This window comes from Sminthopsis crassicaudata, chromosome 3 (genome assembly GCF_048593235.1).
Source record: "Sminthopsis crassicaudata isolate SCR6 chromosome 3, ASM4859323v1, whole genome shotgun sequence".
Taxonomy (NCBI): Eukaryota; Metazoa; Chordata; class Mammalia; order Dasyuromorphia; family Dasyuridae; genus Sminthopsis; species Sminthopsis crassicaudata.
The window spans coordinates 421,464,981-421,489,589 of record NC_133619.1 but is presented as its reverse complement, the minus strand read 5'-3'; the positions used below and the strand labels follow the sequence as shown (position 1 = coordinate 421,489,589).

The following is a 24,609-nucleotide window of genomic DNA, read 5'->3' as shown; positions in this document are numbered from 1 at the left end:
TCTGTTCCAACTTTTCCCCTCTTCCCCCCCCCCCCAGATTGCAGTAGACCAATACATGTTAAATATGTTAAAGTGTATGTTAAATGCAATCTATGTATACATATTTATACAGTTATCTTGCTGCACAAGGAAAATCAGATTTAGAAATAAGGTAAAAAGAACCTGAGAAGGAAAACAAAAATGCAAGCAGACAAAAACAGAAGGAATGGAAATGCTATGTTGTGGTTCACACTCATTTCCCATAGTTCTTTCACTGGGTGTAGCTGGTTCTCTTCATTATTGAACAATTGGAATTAATTTGGTTCATCTCATTATTGAAGAGAGCCACATCCATCAGAATTGATCATCATATAGTATTGTTGTTGAAGTATATAATGATCTCCTGGTTCTGCTCATCTCACTCAGCATCAGTTGATGTAAGTCTCTCCAAGCCTCTCTGTATTCCTCCTGCTGGTCATTTCTTACAGAACAATAATATTCCATAACATTCATATACCACAATTTATTCAGCCATTCTCCAATTGATGGGCATCCATTCAATTTCTAGTTTCTAGCCACTACAAAAAGAGCTGACATAAACATTTTTGCCCATACGGGTCTCTTTCCCTTCTTTAAGATCTCTTTGGGATATATGCCCAATAGTAACACTGCTGGATCAAATGATATGCACAATTTGATAACTTTTTGAGCATAGTTCTAAATTGCTCTCCAGAATGGTTGGATGCATTCACAATTCCACCAACAATGGATCAGTGTTCCAGTTTTCCCCATCCTCTCCAAGATGAATCATTACCTTTTCCTGTCATCCTAGCCAATCTGAAAAGTATGTAGTAGTAGCTCAGAGTTGTCTTAATTCTCTGATCAATAATGATTTGGAGAATCTTTTCATATGGCTAAAAATAGTTTCCATTTCTTCATTTGAAAATTCTCTGTTCATATCCTTTGACAATTGACAATTGTCAAATTGACAATTTGACAATCAATTGGAGAATGGCTTGATTTCTTATAAATTAGCATCAATTCTCTCTATATTTTGGCAATGAAGCCTTTATCATATATAATCATTTGATTATAAAAAATGTTTTCCCAGTTTATTGCTTCCCTTCTAATCTTGTCTGCATTAGTTTTGTTTGTACAAAAACTTTTTAACTTGATATAATAAATTTTTTCTATTTTGTGAACAATAATGATATCTAGTTCTTTTTTGGTCACAAATTCCTTCATCCTCCACAGGTCTGAGAGGTAAACTATCCTATGTTCTTCTAATTTATTTATAATCTCATTATTTATGCCTCGATCATGAACCCATTTTGGTGTACAGTGTTAAGTGTGGGTCAATGCCTAGTTTCTGCCATACTAATTTCCAATTTTCCCAGCAGTTTTTGAATGACAAAATTTTTTAAAAGATCAAACTATTTGAGGAATAGATAGAATTGAGAGCTTGTAAGGCTCTGTGGCTTTATCTTTTCAAAATTCTTTCATAAATGTCTTTTCTCATCACAAAATAGTAAAATGACAATGATTTTTCATATATAAGAACTATTTAGATTAATCAATTATAACCCTATCTTGATTATCCACAACAATGAACTGGAGCACAAGGATCATTTTTATCTGGCTCTACACAGGAATTTTTGTATTTGTTTTGGAATATGTTTACTTGATATGCTCAGAATATCTGGACAGCTTCCAGAAGTATAATAATAAACTTCAATGTAAAGGTCTGACTATGCAGATTATGTATCCTCTGATCAGTTTTTTTTCTGAATTTATTTCTTAACTAAGATTCATTGTTTTACTTGACCAAAAAAGTAAGCACAGGCTTTTATTTTTGTTGTTGTTCAATTATTTCTATCATGTCTGACTCTTTGTGACTCCATTTGGGGTTTTCTGGGCAAAGATACGAAAATGGTTTGCCATTTCTTTCTTCAGCTCATTTTACAGAGGAGGAAACTGAGGCAAACAGGGTTAGTTTCTTGTCCAGGGTCACACACAATTAGTCAGTGTCTGAAGTCAATCTGAACTTAGTAAGGGGACTCTTCTTAACTGCAGGTTTGGTACTCTGTTTAATGAACCACTTAGCATCCATAAAAGCACTTAGCAGGCTTTTATGCATGATATTAAACATTCTGTAACTATAGAATGTTTTGGGTTTTTTTTCCTATGGGCAATAGAGATATTGTTTTGTGTAACATTTTCTTTTTTCCTTTAAAAAAATAAGAGATGGGCTCTTCTTACAAATTTGCTGACATATCTGACATCTTCTGCAGGATAGGAAGATATGTTTTTTTTTCATTAAAATTCTCCTATAGTAAAAATATTTTATGCCCATGAAATATTTAGAATAGGCAAAATTAACTAAAAATGTACCAGCAGGTTATTCCTTGGTTAAAATAGTTAATAATTTATCTTATGGTTTTAAAGGGGGGAAAGAGGTAATTTTATTCTTTATCAATTACCATTATCAATAGTAAGACAGCATGGTGTAGGGGAAAAAAACCTGAATTTTATTGGAAATTGGGCTCAAGTCTTCTTGCTATTTATGAGGTGTATATAATCAATCAATAAGTATTTATTGAGTATCTATTATATGTCAGCTACTTTGCTAGGTTAAGGTTTTAAGTATAATGAATGAAACAATATCTACTCATAAGAACTTTATATTTTAATAGTGTAGATAACAACTACCAAGAATAAACCATAAGACTGGTGAGATTTCACTTCCTGATCTCCACAAATTGGAATAATGGTACTTATGTAATCTGCCTCAAATAATTTTTGGGCTGAAAACAATATATAAGATGACAGCTAAATATGAGTTCTTGTAATATAAGCAGTCAGTATAAAATCTCAATTGCTTACAGAATCAGAAAAGTTGATAGCTGACATAGATCTCAACAGAAAATCAATTCACATAGGAAAGAACCCTCACTATAGCATACTCTATTAAATGATCATCCAGCTTCTGCTTGAGGACATGTTAATTCTCTAAACACTGCATTCCTCTTTTAGACGATTCTGTTTTCAAGGAAATTAATTTTTTTTCTGAATGAATCTAAATTTGCCTCTTTGCAACTTTCAACTAGTTCTTTTCTGCTAGGGCAAAACAGAATAAGTCTAACCTTCTTCTACATAATTGTTTTTCTGATAATTAAAGGTATCACATCCCCCCTGAAGCCTATTTTCAGGCTCATGAAATATATTTTTTAAAATAATGTGAAACTTTTTTTTCTAATTTAAAAAAAGCAAACAATTTTGGTGCTAAGATACATGTTGAAAAGAATAATTTTGCTCCTTTTGAGCCAGAAAACACAATTAATTATTGAAATTGTCCATAATTGTATTAAATCAAAATACCTGCAACTCAATAGATTTAGACACCTGAATACAGATTAGTCTTAATAATGAAGAGTTAAGTTTTATTTCTATTTGAATTGATACCAGTTTTATTGTCCTATGTAGGGACTTCTGTTATGACTTCTAACTAAGTTTAGTGCTCCTTCTCTAACACCTGGGTTCTTAATCTTTTTTTATGTTGTTGATCTCACTGGTAGCTTGATGATGCTTATGCACATCTTTTCAGAACATTGTTTTAAAGTGCATAAGGTAAAATTTGCGAGCTTACAAGGAAAACCAGTCACATTGAAACATAATTACAATTTTAAAAAAAAAAGTTTATGAATCTCAGATTAAGAATGTAAGAACTCAGATTAAGATGCTTTCATATCATAGTGATATATTTATGAGTACTTGAAATGATTTTTTCATTAATACCATTAGATAATCTTTCATAGTTTACTGACCAAAAAAACCCTGTTTTCAAATTTTTATTAAAATTTAGCTGCACTAAATATTTTATTTATATAAATCAGATCATAAGTTATTCTAATAGATAGATATTTCAACAGGCAAAATAAAATCATCAATTTAATCATCTCCTCTGTCAATGAAGATGTGAACTAGTAAGTTTGAAAGGAGAACCCTGTCTTGATTCTTTTCATTACCCTGAAAATAAGAGGAAATGCTATCCAAAATGTTAGTGTAGACTAGAGTGATGGTAGTGATGAAAATTCAAAAAAGAATTAAGGCCATAACCTTCATCCACCCCAAATATTCAAATCACTTTAACATAGTTCATTGACATTAGTCAGTGCTTACTTTTATACTGTAGGCCAACAGTCCTAGATTTCTTACACTTAGAACATTTCTTTTAATGTTATGAAAAATGTTACCAAATTATATTTAAGACCACAAAAATAAATGAATGAGTTTCTGTGGAAATATGTCCTATTTCTTGTTGGAAAAAATTGAAATTAACTTGGCTTAGTTTTATGAAGCTTATTGAAATATTGTAAAATTGCATGTTTTGGAGGAGAAAATGTCATTTTCTCCATATTACTTTTTCTTCTCTTTTGAAAAGATACTCCAGTTTAGACAAATTATTTTGCTAGGTGGAAAGAAATATATATTATGGACAGACACAGGAGGAAACATTTCAAATCCCAAAAATTAATTTTTGTGCTAATCCAAGAAATAATTATGAATAACATTTTATAACACATATGATGCAATATAGAACAAACTTCAATATTAATATTTAATTTCTCTTTTCCTCTTAGTATCTCTATTTTTGCTGAAAGTCCATGTGAATGATATCATCAGTCGTCAGTATCTTCGCCAAGCAGTTGTAGAAGTGTATGTGAACTACACAAAGACAAATTCTACTGTAACTGGAAACAATGGAGCAGTGTTAATAAAAGTTCCCTATAAATTGGGTGTCAGCTTGACTATCACCGCTTACAAAGATGGTTACTTATTAACACCATTACCCTGGAAGACCAGAAAAATGCCAAGTAAGCCATTTAAGAATATTATTAATTAGCTTTCCCCTCTTTTTTTTGGAAAGCCATCTCTTCTTGTCAATTGAATATAACTCCAAAGAATTAGCCTAAATAAGTCAGGACTGAATATTAGTCTAAAGCAAAACAAGAGGGATTTTTACCTTCTATTATGGTTTTATTTAAATGCTATTTTGAAAAGACTTTAAAAATCCTTTCAATTAAATTCACATAAACTTGCAGTTGTAGGTGCTAATTACAAGAAAGTAAAGATTTAAGAATATTGTCTATATAGGGACAATAAATAGTAATTTCTATTTAAGGACACGTATGGTAAAAGTTATTGATAAAATTGTTTAAAAACAATGTACAAATGTCTCACAGTTCTTCTCAACCTATATAAATATTTGTTCTCATTCTTTAAAGCTTTGTTCATATCTGTCTTTTCTCTCAGTGCTCTAATCTGTCTTGACCTATTTCTATCTGCTCTAAATTCCTTCAGCACTTATAGTCTGTACCATACAATGTAGTCTATAATTATATATTGTTTTTGATGGCTTATGAGTAGTTGTAATATAATAGAAAATCAACCAAAAGAAACCATGGGTTTGAATTCTTTCTCTAACAGAAATTAGCTGTGTAATATTGAATACTAGTACTCACCTACTCAATATTCTAAGGGACTCTCTATGATTACAAGTTACAAAGGTAATAAATTGCATCTGTTGATTTTCTTCATTAGAGAGATTTATACATGTGAAATAACAAGTAAAATCCATATACTTATTCTTCAATTTCCAATGATTATTTCATAAATTTGGGTTTTTTTCCCCTCCAACTACAGTATAAGATCTTTGAAGTCAATTCAAGAAGAATTTATTAAACACTTACTGTATGCCGTGTACTCTGCTAAGCACTGGGTATATAAAAAAAGGAGAAAAAAACACATTTTTTCAAGGAAGTTACTTTCTAATGGCAGAGACAATAGGGAAACAATACATGTATACATACAAGAATATAAGAAACTCTATAATCATTTTTTATACCTTATAATACTTGGTTCATGGTAGTCATATAGTAAATAAAAAATGAAAATAATGAAATAAAGTTGTTTATTAATTTGACATAGTTGTTCTGGCTGCTGAGGTAAGTATTAAAAGATTAAGAAAGCTCTCTTTCTTTCTTATGGCTGTACTTTGAGTAGATAGGGCCAGAAATATTGCTGTTTCTAAATTCTTTTAAAACAAAAACCATACCACCCAATTTAAATTTTAACTATATTTTCATTTCAGAAGATTTTGAAACAAAAGCCAAACAACTTAGCTTAAAGAAGCTGTATTTTTGTCTCAGCAACCATCAGGACAAGAAACAGATATTGAGTAGGATAAAGCAATTCATTAAGAAATTGATTTGGGAACCTATCTTTGGCCAAACATGATACCAGACAGAGTTTAAGATTCAAAAACTGTGTAGGACTTCACACTGACATAAATATCACAGAGATTGTTGAGAGATAATTAATAAAATTTAAATAATTAGAAAATAATTGTATATAATTAACTGAGATAGACTTGTGTGTTACAAATTAAAAATAATTCATGTGAACCCCAAAAAGCCAACATATTGGGGTAGCAGATAAAGTGCTGAACTTAGAATCAGGAAGAGTTCCTATAATCCCATATCAGTCACTTTCTGACTTTGTGACTCTGGACAAGTCATATATTCTCTCTGGGACTCCATTTCATCATCTGTGAAAAAAATGGGATTAGATTTGATAACCCCTAAATTCCCTCCTACTTCCTAATCTATGTTCTAAAGAGGTGATCAAGAATAGTCCAGTCATGACTAATGTCATTTCTACTTTTGACAAGGATACTAGACTTGTCAGTGGAATTCCAGAGAATGTTATACATAATTTTCTGAGCTACACTTGTGGACAAACTAAATATGTGGGCTAAATTATATCAGAACTGGTTTAATGAGAACCCAAAGAAAAAGTGGAAATCAACTTGAAGAGACTCTGGAATCTTTTTGTTGTTGTTGTTCTTGTAGATATTTCAACATATCTATGAATTGGATAGCTTGGGCAGCTAAATGATACAGTGGATAAGATGCAGGCTTGGAATCAGGAAGACCTGAATTAAAATTTTCCTAAACAGCTATTAGTTGTGTGACTCAAAGCAAATCACTTACCCTATATTTCTTAAACTGTAAAAGGGATATGATAATAGTACCTACCTAATAAAGATGTATCAATAGAAATATAGAATCCAGAGTGCTGATATATAGTTTATGGATTAGGAAAAATAGAGTATTGTGGGTGCCATATTTTAGGAAGAATATTAACAATCTGATATTATCCATACGAGGGTATTCAGAATGATAAATGCCATAGGAAAGTTGATTGAAAGAATGGCTTGGAAAGAATTAGGTGGAGCACAATAGATAGCTGCCTTCAAGTACTTGTAGGACTATTATGTGCAAAATTAATTAAGTTTTGTGCTTCTTGGGCCTTCCAGACCTTCCAATCCCATTTTTTTTAACAGTTAAAGATTCTGAGATGTAGAGAGATTAAATGAAGTGCCCAGTATTACATATTTAATTAGTGTCTGAAGTATAGGGTTTGAAATCAGTCTTCATGTTTCAAGTCTATTCCCTTATCCATTCCACACAAGGAAACCTTATTTCAAATAATATACCTTAAATACTTTTGAATAAGTTTATATACCATAGAAAATAAACTACTAAACTTTAATAAATTTTACCATAAATTAATTTTCATTTGTTTCTTTTTCATCATCTTCCTTTTTTTGCCTCCATCATATTTTGCCTTCTTGTTTTTCCTCACTTTACAGTTGTCTGACTTTCTTGTCATACATTTGGTCTGTTCAACACTTTTCAGAACTGTTGAAACAGAGCTAAATATATTATAGCTTTCTCACTTAATAAAATATATTAAATGTGTTACATTTCACAGTATACTCATCAGTGACACTTTCACTGTTCCCTCAAAGTCAAGCTAATATATGGCTATTTGAAGATACTGTTTTAGTTACTGGAAAATCATCTGGTAAGTACACTATGCCACAATTTATTATGTAATATGCTTATTATTATGCAATTAAAATTCTTTACTAATAAACTAAGTTAATTAGATCTAGGAAATCAGTAAACAGAATAGATAAAATTAGTATTAGACATATTTATAGATTTTCCTCATTTAAAAATCTATATTTCATGATATATGGGATAAATATTAAGTGGTTAGTTGAAATTGGCTCCATTCCTAAGGTGTCAAATGTTCAGGTGAAGATTAAGAGGAATGGCTTATATTCTTCAGTTGGTGAATAGTCAAAATATATGAACAATTTTCAGATGAAGAAATTAAAGCCATCTATAATCATATGGAAAAAATGCTCTAAGTCACTATTAATTAGAGAAATGCAAATTAAAATTCTGAGGCACTATCTTATACTTATCAGATTGGCTAAAATGATAGGAAAAGATAGTGATAAATGTTGTAGGGGTTTGGAAAAACTGGTACACTAATGCATTGTTGATGGAGTTGTTAACTTGATCCAGCCATTCTAGAGAATTTGGAACTATGCTAAAAAGAATATAAACGTGCGTATGCCCTTTGATCTAGCATTGTCCCTGGTGAGTCTGTGTCCCCAAAAGATCATAAAAGAGAGAAAAGGACTCACACGTGCAAAAATATAACTGCTTTTTGTGGTAGCAAGGAATTGGAAAATGAATGGAAGCCCATGAATTGGGGAATGGCTGAAGAAGTTATGGTATATGAATGTGATAGAGTACTATTATTCTATAAGTAATGATGAACAGGATGATTTCATAAAAGCCTGGAAAAAACTTACATGAACTGATGTTGAGTGAAGTGAGCAGAACCAGAAAAATGTACACAGCAACAGCAAGAGAGGGTGATGATCAGCTTTGATAGAATTAGCTCTTCTCAGCAATTCAGTGATCTCAGGCAATTTTCAGTAAACTTTGGATGGAAAATACCATCCTCATCCAGAGAGAGAACTATGGAGAAAATGCAGATTGAAGCATACTATTTTCACTCTTTTTTTTCTTTCATTTTTTCTTTCTTTTTTTTCCCCTTTTTATTCTGATTTTTTTCCCCCACATGTCTCATAGAGATATGTTGAAAATGAATGCACATATATTCCCTATATCAGATTACTTGCAGTTTTAGGGATAGGAGGAGAGAGAAGAAAATTTGGAATTCAAAATCTTACAAAAATGAAAGTTGAAAACCATTTTTTCATATAATTGGGAAAATAATATACTATTAAAATAAAATGTTCATTTTTATGAAAAAAAAGGAGAGGAATAACTTAAATATGCAAGTTAGCCACACAGTAGAATTCAGCATAAAAGTTAGAAGCTTTTAGATATTTTTTCATAAGTTTTTTCATATTCTAAATAGCAAATTGGATATTTTTTCCTATGCAAATTGTCTCCCACTACCACTGAGTGAGGCATATGCTGTCTTTAAAATATTTTACTTAGGAATGCCATGTATTCTCAAATGATTCTCTCGATTAGGTAATGAACTAGCTGGAAGTCTCCTTCATTTTTTCTAAAAGTATGGGACATCTTCATTGTTGATGCTAGTGATGTCTACAATTCTTTTCTTTCTTTCTTTATTCTTTCCTGACTATAGGTCATCAGGATCCCATGCCCATATTATAGCTTATGCAAGGAGACAAAGTCTTTTCTTCTACTGCTAAACTTAGTTGGAAAAAGAGGTGATATATTCACAGAGAAGCTGTTGCTAAAGTCCCATAGTACATATCAGAATGCATTTGCATATAGAAACAATATGGTAAATGGTCCTTATGTCCTATAGCAATATTAATTATTTGCCCATCTATTTGTGAGTTGTCTTTTATGAACTTTCTTAAAAACTTAAACCCTATGCGTTACACTGTTTCGAGTGAAAACTTTGTTCTGAGTTCCAAATAAGTATTTCTAAATTGAATTTTGAAATTGTTATAAGATATGTAGGCCAGACATTATCAAGAAATAGAAGAGTATCTTCTTTTAAAAAATGTATGCTTACTTATCCTGATTACTTAGCTTTCCATGCAGAATTCTTAAAGCTCTTTGTTTTTGCTTTGTGAGGTAAGTCAATTGCTTTCTTAATCATTATTTGAGTATGAAAATGATTATTGTTTTTATCAGAGATAAAAAATAGATATGATAAATATATAACTCTTCAATACAAATACACATTTTTTTTCTAGTTAGATTAGCTACATTGGGTAGACAAATATCTTTAGGCTATCTTCTAATTTGTTTTATACTTCCCTTCAATCCAACTGCATATATTAGTGCTTTCTAGAATAAATAAAAGTAACTTGCAGTTTGGGCATGGTTGGGGCAAGAGTTGATATTTCATCATTATTGAAAACTCATAATGAAAACTCCTCCAAGCAGATTGTCAATTTGTCTGTAATTTACAGTTTTAGAAAATCATCTATCTATCTATCTATCTATCTGTCTGAATGTCTGTCTGTCTGTCTGTCTATCTATCTATCTATCATCCATATATACATACACACATTCAAACAAACCCCTAAACCCACAAAAATACCCAATTATATAATTCTGTGGCTTTAGGGGTTTGCTTGAATCTGGGCCTATGGTTTTATCAAAGCAATAACACAATCTGGGGACTTCCCTTCACCACTACAAATGGGTGATTTTCTTGTTATGGATATTTTTAGCCAGTTACCTAGGACCTTGAGAAATTAAGTGATTTAGCCATGGTCACATATCTAATGTGTCAAAGGCAGAATTAGGTCTCCCTAATTCCAAGGCCAGCCCTCTCTTCAATATGCCCGATTGCTTCCAAAGAAAAATAAAGCTTCTGGAGTGAAGCAACCTGAGATTAAAAAAAGTCAATGTAAGAGTAACCATTTATAGGTCATAAGTACAAGTCACAGAGGCAATATGTAGTGGGGGAGAGTGAGTCAACTGAGGAGTCAAATAACCTGGATTCAAATACTGCCTTTAACATATATTAGTTCTGGGACTATAGACAAGCCATTTCATTTCTCAGTGCTTCCTAGCAATTTTCTAAGACTGTAAGCTACAGACCAACTGACAATCTATATGGAAAGAGTCTATTTTCACATTGTGAGTTCTCAACATTGATGAAATTCTAATACTTGGAACAACTACTCCCAAACTACAAATTACTTTCATTTACCACAGAAAACATTAATAGATAGAGTTGGATTAAATTAGGAATTAGGAAAGATTATTTCTCTATACCACCTTTTGGAAGGCATTTGCTATTGCTTTTCCTAATTTTACAAATAAGAAAAGAAATTTTGGAGAAGAGAGTGATTCATAGTACAAACACTAATCTATGTCATTGTTCTACATTTGTTTCTAACTCAATGGTTTGTTTTCTTAATTTTACTGTTTGCTAAATTAAAAATTTCTTTCCAGATGCCAAATCTCAACCAAGTGTTCAGTTTCCAAAGGGTTTAATTAAACTTCCCAGCAACCATCATATTAATAATGTCACGGGCTATCTTACAGTGCTACAACAGTTTCTGAAAGTAGACAACTTTCTTTACACAACAGGAATTCTTCTTAATAAATCAGGTATTCAGTGTTCTTCTTCGTCTTGTAATTGGATTAAATTTATTATAAGGACATAAGTATGTCACTTACACTTTTTAAGTAAATGCAGAGATATGGTTAGGTGTACATTTGAAGTTGAGCAATTCATATATTCTTGAATGCCATATGTATTATCAAGATGTCTCTGTCAGCCTTTTTATCTAAAAGTACAATTGGTTTCCTATAGTACTTGCTATAATTCCATTTGAAATTAATGTGAATTTCATTTCCAGTGTTTTTTAATGCCCAAAGAGTACCTTAAGAAAGAAAATATATCTTTTTTTCCTTTTCATTCTCATATTTTACTTCTCAGACATCACTACTTAGATACGAATCTATGTTTAGTGGCTATAAGCAAGTTGTAACATATTTCCAATTATAACTTGTACCAAATAAATTCTATATAAAATCATTAGAAAACTTGCATGACTGGAAAAGAATATGGGTTGGTTTTATACTACAAATGAGAGATAACAGATGAGTAGAATAATCATACTCCTAAATATTAAAACATTCTTAGGAGACTAAAATGGAAGAGTATAAGCAGCATTCCAACTCAACTCTCCCAACATTCCCCTCCAAACAACTTTAAAATTATACCTCAAATCAAATTTTGAGTAGGAGAGACAACAAAAGGTTGAGGTGAGACAATTTTCCAGCCTAACATAACTAAGAATGTCAGCAGGGGAGGTCTATGACACTAGGTTGGAGGTCTACCTTGAACAGATGCAGTTGCAGTATCCCAGCACAGGCCTTGGAGAAGGCAACAGCAGCATCTGCAATCCAGAGACAGCAAGATGTTAGAGAGTACAGATTACCTTTTGCTGGCACCAGGTATAGCTGGAGTTAATTGACACTTTATTGCCTATAAACAGTTCTGAATTACAATTTTGGTGTGTAGAAATCACTTGTGTTTGGGCACAAGGGAGTAGAGGCCCTGGTTTCAGTTCCAAAGAACTAATGCTTGTCCAGGAGAGTAAGCTACCTGCTCAATTTCACAGTTAAAAGCAGCATTAGTATTTTTGGCTGCAGGGTTTCAAAAGATCTTCCTAGTAAAGACCAGAATGCAGATCAGGAGAGCAGTAATCAGAGTCCAACCAAGAATTCAAAAATCAAGAAATAGGCAGGATAAATAAGCAAACAACAAACAAAGAACTTAATCATAGAAAACTACTACAGTGGCAGGGAAGACCAAGTTACACATTCAGAATATAACACTATGGAAACAACTACAAGCAGAGCCTCAAAGAAAAATGCTAATTGAACTCAAGCCCAACAAGAGTTCCTGAAAATGTTAAAGACTGGTAGAGGAAAAAATTTGAAAAGAAATTAGAGTGGTGCAGGAGAATAGTGAGAAGAGAATTAATAGTTTGTAAAAGAGGGAAAAAGAATACTGAATACAATAATACCATAAAAATCAGAATTGGCCTAATAGTTAAAAAAAAAAAAAAGGCCCAAAAATTCACTGAAGAAAAGAACTCCTTAAAAAGCAGAATTGACTAAATGGAAAAATAGATACAAAAGCTCAATAAAGAAAATAATTCTTTAAAAATTATAATTGGGGATTAGCTAGTTGGTGTAATGGTTAGAGCACCAGCCCTAAAGTCAGGAGAACGTAAGTTCAAATCTGGCCTCAGTCACTTAACACTTCCTGGCTGTGTTACCCTGGGCAAGTCACTTAACCCCAATTGCCTCAGCAAAAAATAAAAAAAAATAATTATAACTGGATAAATGAAAACATTAAATGACTCCACAAGACATCAAGAAACAATAAAGAGAAAAAATAGAAGAAAATATGAAATATCTTCCTGGACTATCTGAAAGCCATAATAAAAAAGAGACATTATATTTCAAGAAATTATCAAAGAAAATATTCCTGATATCTTACATTCAGAAGGTAAAATAAATATTGAAGGAATCCAATGGTCATCTCCTAAAGGGATTCCCAAATGAAAACTTCTAGGAATATTGTGTCCAAATTCCAGAGTTCCTAAATCAAAGAGAAAATATTACAAGCATTCAGAAGCAATTCTAATATTTTGGAGCCATAATCAGGATCCATACAAGAGTTTGCAGCTTCTATCTTAAAGGAGTAGATAGTTCTTACTTTATGTAAATTTGCATTACACACACACACACACACACACACACACACACACACACACACACACACACACACATACAAAAATACTTTCATGAAGGCCTTCAACCTTTTGGTAAAATTTTATGTAAGTACATGATCAGGAATTGCATAGGATGAAAAGACAGAAAGGAGTTGCAGCCTATTTTGGTGGGGTAAATAGCATTGTTGAGACTGGATCTTTAGAAATAACATCATTCAAATCTCATAAGGCAGTTAAAATGTTTCATTTATATATACTTGAGATTAATGGATTGAAATATTTTAAAGTAAGTTACAGTAAACATTTCTCCTAACTAAAATAAATCAAATACTTGATTCTCTTGCATGCAGAGAGATTTCAATTAAAGGAAACAATGGTTTACAACATAAGCTTAAAATCTTATAAATGAAAATAAATAATTATGAAAAGTATCATCTTATAAAGCAAATAAAAGCAAGTAAGTTTGTTTGTATAGGATTCAACTAAGCAGAATCATCTCAAAGACATTGAAGGCAAAAAAAGTGATCAAGAATAACCAACAGAAGAAAAATGGAAAAGCTTAGTAAAGGCTAAAATAACAAACTTTTTATTACCAAGGATAATATTCCATCAAACTTAAGCTCAAATATGTCACTAACAATGGCACTAAAGAATAAAGATAGTTAAAATATATGTATAGACCAAGTAAATTAGTGAAATGAAGAAATTAGTGTTGGAGATAATAGTCTTTAGGAAATTAAGAAATTGGTATATACAGTATCTGAAAGAGGTGAAGATACCAGTCATATTACCAGATATGCAGCTTTATTTCTTTTCACTTATTTCCACTTTGTATACCTACTAGTTATGTCTCTTATTTCCCCTCCTATATTTCTCTATGCCTCTTCTTTAGGTTCATATAATCTGAGAGTTGTGGTAAGGCAATCTCCCTAGACTATGCTTCAGTGAAAGCACGAAACTACTTCTAGTTGTAGCCAAGAAAGAAAAAAAAAAAAGAAAATCCTAGAGCCAGACACCCAACTTCATCAAATACTAAAATGTATAATTCCAGTAGGCTATATACCAATTTATATTTGTTTTAATTTATCATTTTAAAATGCAAATTTAGTTCATTACTTTATTAATTATTTTTCTGAATAGTGATTGGTATTTTTGTTATAAATGATTGTGAGTGTTATAAAACATTCAAAACTTCATGATCTAAATAGTGTTATTTTGGTTCCCTTTTTGAGCCAAAGAGGTAAGATTTGGGCTAAAATGGAAATGCATTATTTTATATTGAAAAACTATAAATAATTTTTTGTATATGTTTTCTATGATTTTTACTGTTTAAGATCAAGAGTCCTGACTGTGAGAAAATTGAAGTTAATTTTTGTTTAATATAAATGAGTTTTTGGAATAAGGGGCTTCTGAGTAAACATCTCTAATTGTGCAGGTACTTGAAAACTTTCTCTTTTTCAAGAATCATATCACATAATTTATTTTTAACATTTGACATGTATGGTGTTATTCTGTTTGACAGTTTGAGTGATCAAAGGAAAATAATGAGGGAAAACTCATTTTCTGCTTACTGTGTAGAACTAATAGGTAGCTCCCAAAGTTTTAAAGAGGTCTCATTATAATAAAATATGGAAAAATCTCTGACACAGTTGAATTAGTATATTGGCAAATTATATTGGTATATTGGCAAATGTTCTATTAATCCCTTTTTCAAATTTAAAATCTTAGTACATAATAATATCAGTTCTATCAGTAGTAAAATAAAAGATGCAGTCTATCAGGAGAGGTTCATCAGATTTCAAATATAACCCATTTTTTAAAATTACTGCATTTAGCAATTTAATATTTTAATTTCAAATCATCAAATATTATGCAAACTTCTCCCTGTAATGCAAGGATAAAAGTTGGATTTGTATGAACTTATTGGGGATAAAAACAAAGCTTTTGAGAAATTAGAAGGATTTGATATTTTGGTTCTTTGCTTTGCTTTTCTATATTGCTTTTATCTTAAATGTTTGATACTCTAAGTAAGAAAAAAAGTCTTCTATTTTTAGGTTTTAAAAGTATTGAATTGACTCCTCTTGCCGCAATATGTGTGAATATATATTCTGGTGGAAAAGAACTAAATGTGGATGGCTCCATTCAAATTACTCTCCCCCTCCTGGACCCAACCACTGCAAAGTCAGGGGATGCTCTACCTGCTTGGACATTTGATATGAAAACGGGTAAGTGGACTCTACAGGTTAAGGAATATGAAGCACTGAATATCTTTTAAAACAGATTAGGTTATAGCTTATAGCGTAACATTTCAATAATAATATACATTTTTTCAGTATATAAAATATAGTATTCAGTATATAAAATAAAATACTTCAATATATAAAATATATACATATTTCAATATATAAAATAGTTTATTTATATTATATTATGAATATATTATATAAGTATTTCAGCATATAAATATATAAATATTTCAGTGTATAAAAATTCAGTATATAAAAATATGAAATTTTTGTTTGTATATTTTGCATAGCTTTGTAAATCGTTAGCAAATTGTTAATTTTACAAAAATAGCTATTTATTGAGCATTCATTTTTGTTAAATGTTGTCAATACATAATATGACATTTAAGAAAAATTTTGTTTCCAACATCTGTCTCCCCCCCAAAAAATTTTACTAAATCTCAGTCTCCTATCACTGATGTTTATGGAGAAAAATATGCATATATATATCTATATACCTCTCTGTCTCTGTCTCTCCCCTTTAATACAGCAAAACCCTACTGGATACCAATAGCCTTAGAAAGATATGTATTTTATTACTAGAATGAAACAAAATAGTAAATTTAGGCTCTTTAAACAAATATTTACAGTGTTTTATATATGTATAATGTACATATATATATATAATATACATACATATGTATATATAGATATAAATACACACACACATAACATATTAAGGGAGCAAATCATCACCCATAAGACATCAAGGGACTGTTTATTGAGATCTTCAAAAAACACAGATGTTAACCACAATCAGACATAAACGATTAAGCAACATTTGTGTATGAACATAGAAACTGGAGCCAGAAATACCTGAGTTCAATGTCAGTCTCAGATGCTTTCATGTCCTATAACTCCTTGAGCAAGTCACTTAACCCCTCTGTTTCTGAGTTTTATCTTTTGTAAAATGAGAGCATTGAACTACATTAATTCTATAACTTTCTGATATCTAAATAGGTCTCATTTAAATTCTATTTGGATATTGATTAGGATTCTTCTTGGGCATAGCTAAAAGTCATTGAGGCTTTTCCCCAAAGCCTCATTCTCTCATCAATCCAAGGGTAAATGCTTCAAATTAGAAGTAATCCTCCCAAATTCATGTTGTGTAGTTAGAATTTTTTAGAATACTCTTTGAAAACATATTTTGATATATTGAAATGACATTTAATCTCAGATATTTATTCTACCAACTCTAAAATATGGGTAAATATTATATTTAGAAAGATACTTTAAAAGTAAAAGGCTCTGTATCAGGCTCCTACCTAACTATAGTTATTTGTTTGTTTGTTTTTTTCCAGGTGCTTGGGCAAATCGTGGCTTGGGAATGGTCAAAAAATTTAATGACCATTTAGTATGGACTTATATGGCTCCACATTTAGGCTACTGGATTGCAGCACCACTTCCTGGAAGCAGAGGTAATATTTTAAAAAGCAAAGAGAAATTCAGTGCTAACAAATCATTTTTATACTTATGTTGGTTGTTCCTTGGTAGTGAATGAGGCAATCTAAAAATTAGTTGTTTGAAGCCAGATGAAACAAATATTATCTTAGTTTGAACATAGTCTGACTTAATATACTCAGTGTAGTTACACATTTTAAAAAAATCATTGGGGTTTAGAAGAAAGGACATTGAATTGGAAGCAGACCTGAGTTCTGTCTTTGGGTTGACTATTTATTAACTAGCTGCCTGACCACAACGTTATTTTGAATAATTCTTTTTAAATTGCTCATTTTACTTTCAACATTTTTGATAGTCAGCAAATGTGAACCTTTGGCAAAATAGAAACAAAATGAAGACTATAAATGAAGAATATAAAATAGTTATATTCCAAATATGACTCAATATTTTCTAAATATCTTATTTTGAAGAATCTCATAGTAATAAATAATAATAATAATAATGATGCAATACCTGCTTGAAAGACTCTAGTAATGGGGCACTTGAATCTAAGGCAGCTTTTTCTACTTTGGATCAGTCTTTTGTAACATCTGTCTTAAGAAGATTTCACTTAATTATGAGTTTTAAAGTAAAAAAAAATTCCTTCTCACATTCAGACTTGCTTGTGTATTGAAAAGGAGTGCAATAAATTTAAAAGTTGCTAAGGTTAGAAAAAGAACCAAGATTTAAAATTTATCTCTAAAGTATTACACCAGATAATTATTTTATAATATGTTAGTAGAGGGCTTTTCCTGGGTCTTCAATAAATTTTTTAAATAAAAATTCTGTTTTATTTTTCCCCTTACTGTATATTGACATTATTTCCAATAAAAAGAATAGGTCAGAAAAAACACCAAGATAAAATATTCAGTTTATTACAAATGAGATTTGATTTCTTCTAAAAAACAAAAGAAAATAAAAACATTATTTTGTGAGGCCAACAGTTATCAGTCCAGTTGTTGATATTTGTCCATTAATCTAATATGATCAAAAGAGATAATTTTTCTTTTCATCATTTGAAGTCAGCATTTAAAAAAAGCTATTTGATACAAACCCAGGAGGTGATTGTCTTTGGTATTTATTTATGCAAAATAACATGGAGTCTTCCCAGCTGTCTGACCATACACAAATCCTGATTTGTTAATGTAATGAAATACTGATTCAAAGAGCAATTAATATTTCATTTGATAGTATTACTATTTTAGACTCAAGACATTTAATTTTTAATTCAAATACCATGAGGAATAGTCAAGGTTTGTAGGCAAATATGACACTAACTAAAAACAGATTTTAAATATCAACTTAAAAAAAGATGAGGTTATAAATTATGGAAGATATAGTATTCTGAAGTAGGTGAAAGTCCTATTTTAGGATTCACTTTTAAATGTAGTTTTCAGCTTATCCCCTATGAGATGATTTTGAGGGAAATGAAAGTATTCATAGAAGCAAAAACATATAAGCAATTCATATTGACTTGCTTGTCACTTGAAAAGAAATTTCTGTTCAGCAGTTCAATAAACATTTATCAAATGCACATACTACATATTAAAGAGGATATTTAACCCATCTCCCTACGATTGAGACTTGTAAGAGACTTTCGAAATCATTGAGTCCAAATCCTTAATTTTATAGTTATCCGATCTAGAGGCTTAGAGGGGTGACCTGATTTGCTCAATGCCAAACAGCTGGTAGGTGTCAGAACCTAAATGTGAATGCTAACTCTCAAAATGAGGCTTTCCCCCACTATTTTATTTTACTTTCCTTCCACATTTAGCACAACCTAGTGAAAGGGACTTTGAAGAGTAAGGAAAACTGAATTATGTCCTTGGCTAAGCTACTAAACAGGTGAATAACCTTGGGAAATCTACCAGTGTTTTCATGGCCTTTTCTTTCTTTGTGAAAGGAGGGGTTTTAACTAAGTGATATTTAAGGTTCTGACTAGTTCTAACAATATATATTGCAGTGAATGTACTATTAACACTCAAACTAATAAATGAATTGATAAAAATAATTCCAGTATTGATAGAAATGCTCATACATTCAGCATCATGTTAGTTATATCTGAGCCAATGGTTTAAAAGCCAGTTGCCTTAAAATCTGTCTTTTACCAAAATTGAAACTTAAATAAGTGTTAAACATAATAAACAGATTAAAATAGTATCAAGAGTAAGTAGTCTTTTTTTAAGGAAAACTGTAAATTTAAGAAATAAATAAATTTATTAAGTACTGAATGAAGATAGAGCATTTTTCTCCTTCCTGAGAATTGGACGTGACTGGTGTAAATATAAAATGTATTTTCATTTTTCTACATGCTCACTTCTATCCTTTCTTTTTAAAAATTTTAATAGTTTTTATTTACCAGATATATGCATGGGTAATTTTACAACATTGACAATTGCCAAACCTTTTGTTCTAATTTTTCCCCTCCTCCCTCCCCAGATGGCAGGTTGACTAATACATGTTGAATATGTTAAAGTATAAATTAAATACAATATATGTATATATGTCCAAACAGTTGTTTTGCTGTACAAAAATAATCAGACTTTGAAATAGTGTACAATTAGCCTGTGAAGGAAATCCAAAATGCAGGCAGACAAAAACAGAGGGATTGGGAATTCCATGTAGTGATACATAGTCATCTCCTAGAGTTCTTTCCCTGGGTGTAAGTGGTTCACTTCATTACTGCTCTATTGGAACTGATTTGGTTCATCTCATTGTTGAAAATGGTCACATCCATCAGAATTGATCATCATATAATATTGTTGTTGAAGTATACAACGATCTCCTAGTCCTACTCATTTCACTCAGCATCAGTTCATGTAAGTCTCTTCAGGCCTTTCTGAAACCATCCTGTTGGTCATTTCTTACAGAACAATAATATTCCATAATATTCATATACCACAATTTATTTAGACATTCTCCAATTGATGGGCATCCACATAGTTTCCAGTTTCTGGCCACCACAAAGAGGGCTGCCACAAACAATACAGGTCCCTTTCCCTTCTTTAAGATATCTTTGGGATATAAGCCCAGTAGTAACACTGCTGGGTCAAAAGGTATGCACAGTTTGATAACTTTTTGAGCATAGTTCCAAATTGCTCTCCAGAATAGCTGGATGTATTCACAATTCCACCAACAATCAGTGTCCCTGTTTTCCCACATCCCCTCCAATATTCTGCATTATCTAGACAATCTGACAGGTGTGTAGTGGTGTCTCAGAGTTGTCTTAATTTGCATTTCTCTGATTAATAATGACTTGGAGCATCTTTTCATATGACTAGAAATAGTTTCAATTTCTTCATCTGATAATTGTCTGTTCATATCCTTAACCATTTATCAATTGGAGATTGGCTTGATTTCTTATTAATTAGAGTCAATTCTCTATATATTTTAGAAATGAGGCCTTTATCAGAACCTTTGACTGTAAAAATGTTTTCACAGTTTATTGTTAACCTTCTAATCTTATCTGCATTAGTTTTGTTTGTACAACAACTTTTCAATTTGATATAATCAAAGTGTTCTACTTTGTGATCAATAATGATCTCTAGTTCTTCTTTGGACATAAATTCATTCCTCTTCCACAGGTCTGAGAAGTAAACTATCCTATGTTCCTCTAATTTATTTATAATCTCATTTTTTATGCCTAGGTCATGAACCCATTTTGACCTGACCTTGGTGTATGGTGTTAAGTGTGGGTCAATGCCTAGTTTCTGCCATATTAATTTCCAATTTTCCCAGCAATTTTTGTCAAACATTGAGTTCTTATCCCAAAGGCTGGGGTCCTTGGCTTTGTCAAACACTAGATTATTAGAGTTATTGATTATTTTGTCCTTTGGACCTAATGTATTCCCCTGATCAACTAGTCTATTTCTTAGTCAATACCACATGGTTTTGGTAACTGCTGCTTTAAAATATAATTTTAGATTCCTTAACAGTTGTGAAGAAATGAAGATGGTAAAAGATTAAACAGAAAGTTAGATGAGAAACTTTATATAGGGAGTGTTTAAGGTTATAGGAGATGGTCTAATTGAGAAGAACTTGGCACTGGATGAGTTATATTTTGTTAAAATTATTTTTACATGTGTATATTTGTGTTAAATATTTTAGGTTCATTTGTAAGTGAAGTCTCCAAGGATATCACTGCCTACCACACTGTATTTCTGACAGCCATATTGGGAGGTACAGTCGTCATTCTAATTGGCTTTTTTGCTGTTCTTCTTTGTTATTGCAGGTAAGAATAAAATAGATTAATGTGAGAGCATTAATAAATACCCAGAAATACATTGTTTTCAATAATTCTTTTTGAACTACCTGTTTTACTTTCAACATGTTTAGTATGTCAGTAAATGTGGACCTTTGGCAAAATAGAAGCATAATGAAGACATTGCTTTTTTAATATATGATTTTTAAAAATATAAAATTTATATAATTCAAATATGACTCATTTTCTAAATATCTCATTTTGAAGATTCTTTTTAAATAGCAGATTTTTTTTACTTGATTACTTCTAAACAATTATTTGTGTTTTCTTTCCAAATAGGGATAAATGTGGTGGATCACATAAAAGGGAAAGAAATGCCACTAGACTTGAGGTTCTTAAGAAAGACCAGACCACATCAACAAGTCACATAAACCATGTAAGTTCAGTGAAGAGTTCATTAAAAGCTGAGGACAGGTTACAGTTGTACCACTCTAAGAATTCTCCATACAGTCCTCGCAAAATGGATTCTACAAAGTTAGAACTTGAAGACAGAGTCTCTACAATGAAAACTCAAGACAGTTTTAAAATCTACAATGAAGAAGTTTCATTTTTGGCAGCCAATAAGAAAAGTCATTCAAGAAACTCAAGTCAGTCTTTAGAGCACAATGCTGCATCCAGACAGATAGTACAACCAAAACACAATAATAGCAATGTCTCTCCATCTACAGGTGATATTCAAGAACAAAGCAGGTATATTTCAGTAAATGAAGAAATATATGGGCTTTCTCATATACCTGAACAATTGATGCATATCTACAGCCAGCCAATAGCTATCCTTCAAACATCTGACCTTTTTCATTCTCCAGAACAGATACATTCTGCTAAGTCAGCTACTTTGCCAAGAAAGGGACAGGTAGTCTATGGCCAACTGATGGAGCCAGTAAACCGAGAAAACTATACCCAGACATTACCCAAAATGCCAATACATTCTCATTTACAGCCCCCTGCCACAAGAGAGGAAAAAGTTACACCTGAAGTTCAACAAAGCTTACCTTCCCAAACTTCAGACTGGAGTAGATATTCTAATAGTTTATTAGAATCAGTCTCTGTTCCAGGGACATTGAATGAAGCTGTTGTTATGACTCCATTTTCATCAGAACTTCAAGGCATTTCAGAACAGACACTATTAGAATTGTCCAAAGGAAAGCCCTCACCACATCCCAGAGCCTGGTTTGTTTCTCTGGATGGAAAGCCAATTGCTCAAGTGAGGCATTCCTTTATAGATCTGAAAAAGGGGAGAAGAACCCAAAGTAATGACACCAGTCTAGACTCCGGAGTGGACATGAATGAGCATCACTCCAATAGAAAACTTGAGAGGGAGAAAACATTCATCAAAAGCATGCATCAACCTAAGATTCTTTATTTAGAAGATTTAGATCTCAGCAGCAGTGAAAGTGGAACCACTGTTTGCTCTCCTGAGGATCCAGCTTTAAGGCACATTCTAGATGGGGGGAGTGGGACAATTATGGAGCAGCCTATGGAAGAGTCACCAAGAAGAAAAAACATAGCTGACGATTTGGAAGCCAGTATGTCCCCTACTAAAAAAAGAGGCAGAACCCCATTGGCAAAAAAAGATAGTAAAACTAATATCTGGAAGAAGAGAGAGGAAAGACCACTCATTTCCATAAATTAACCCATTAAGATGATCACTTTACCTAATAGCTACAGAGCTGTCTTAACTCTTGTTAAATGGAATATGAATTCTGTAAAGAGCAAATGAGGCTGAGCTATTTCTTAGTAACAGATATAGTTCAAGGTAAGAACTGAAGCTATGACTTCAAAGGAGTAACAGATGTAAAATGTACAATATTAATTTCCTACTCAGAAAAAAAAGCACTGAGGAAAGCTTTCTTGCCAATCTCTTTTACTTTCTGATTGTTTTCTTTTGTTAGTAATGAGTTTGAGGAAGTTCAAATTACAAAATAGCCTCAATGTATTTGTATTGCAGGCATTCTGCAGAGACTGACAAATGTGTGCTCCTCAAGTGATTCCCAAAATGTTACCTTTGCCTGGAATTACCATCCATAACATTTAAAAATATTTCCTTCTGCAATCATTACTTTCTTGTAAAATGCCCACAGTCCTATCACCTGTTCTCTCTTATACTTTGAAATATAATGATAGATATTTTGGACTGATATTATTCTAGAGTTTAAAAGTGAAACATGATTTTCTTTAGTGTGATTAACACTATGTATAATGTATCATTCCTCAAAGTAATCCCACCCCTAACTCACCTAAATTGGATCAGTGATAACTTGGCAGAATTTGCGGGAAATATCCTGTATTTTGATAATTGAAAATAAAAGTTATGATTATTCTTTTTCTTTTTCTCTTGATTAGTGAATTGAGGTAAATGTCAAGGAGTTTTCTTTCCCCCAAGCAGTTTCAAATGGAATTTCTTTTCCAAATTGAGTTTCTTTCCAAGCAATTTCAAATTGAATTTTCTTTTACTATGTTTATTTCCTCAATGATAAAAATCAGTTTTTGAAAGAATGTATTATTTAAGCTCCTTCAAACTCAGCCATCATGAGATAGTCAGGTTATAGTCTCAATCAATGAAAAGCTTTTCATGAACACAAGAAATTTAACTTAAAATTTTATTTAAAAGAAGAAAATAATCTTTTAAAATACTGTGGAAAAACTAATTTTCTCAGAGTGGGATATGTGTCTTGGCTAGCAGAAAAATGATGTGGTTTTCCATATACTCTGAAATATCCTTAACATATTAGTTATCTATTCAAAACCTTTAGTTAATATTCATCAAATGTGCTTTAAAATTTCACAATAGTGGAGGAATTTTCATCCTGAATCATCAAAAGTCCAAAATATTTTTGAAATGATATCACCATTTTAGAAGTACCATATCAAAATGCCTTTCATTATTTGAAGGATTTGTGCTATGGCATGATAGAACAACTGTTTCATAGCTAGCCCAAGCTATCTTTTAATTCAGTTTTCAGCCATCATAACACTAGATGATCCATGTTAAGTACCATAAA

The 24,609-nt window shown here is 31.5% G+C and overlaps 1 protein-coding gene across 1 annotated transcript in view; it reads left to right on the top strand.

The window, feature by feature from the left end:
* FAM171B (family with sequence similarity 171 member B) overlaps positions 1-23,931 on the top strand; it is a 74,424-nt gene extending 50,493 nt beyond the window's left edge. The window contains exons 2-8 of the mRNA XM_074302912.1: positions 4,620-4,853; positions 7,816-7,908; positions 11,322-11,480; positions 15,676-15,846; positions 17,208-17,324; positions 21,454-21,577; positions 21,887-23,931. Coding sequence (XP_074159013.1) covers positions 4,620-4,853; positions 7,816-7,908; positions 11,322-11,480; positions 15,676-15,846; positions 17,208-17,324; positions 21,454-21,577; positions 21,887-23,240 — 2,252 coding nt within the window. The 3' untranslated portion in view covers positions 23,241-23,931. The remainder of the gene's footprint in view (positions 1-4,619; positions 4,854-7,815; positions 7,909-11,321; positions 11,481-15,675; positions 15,847-17,207; positions 17,325-21,453; positions 21,578-21,886) is intronic.
* The last annotated feature ends 678 nt before the right edge of the window (positions 23,932-24,609 follow it).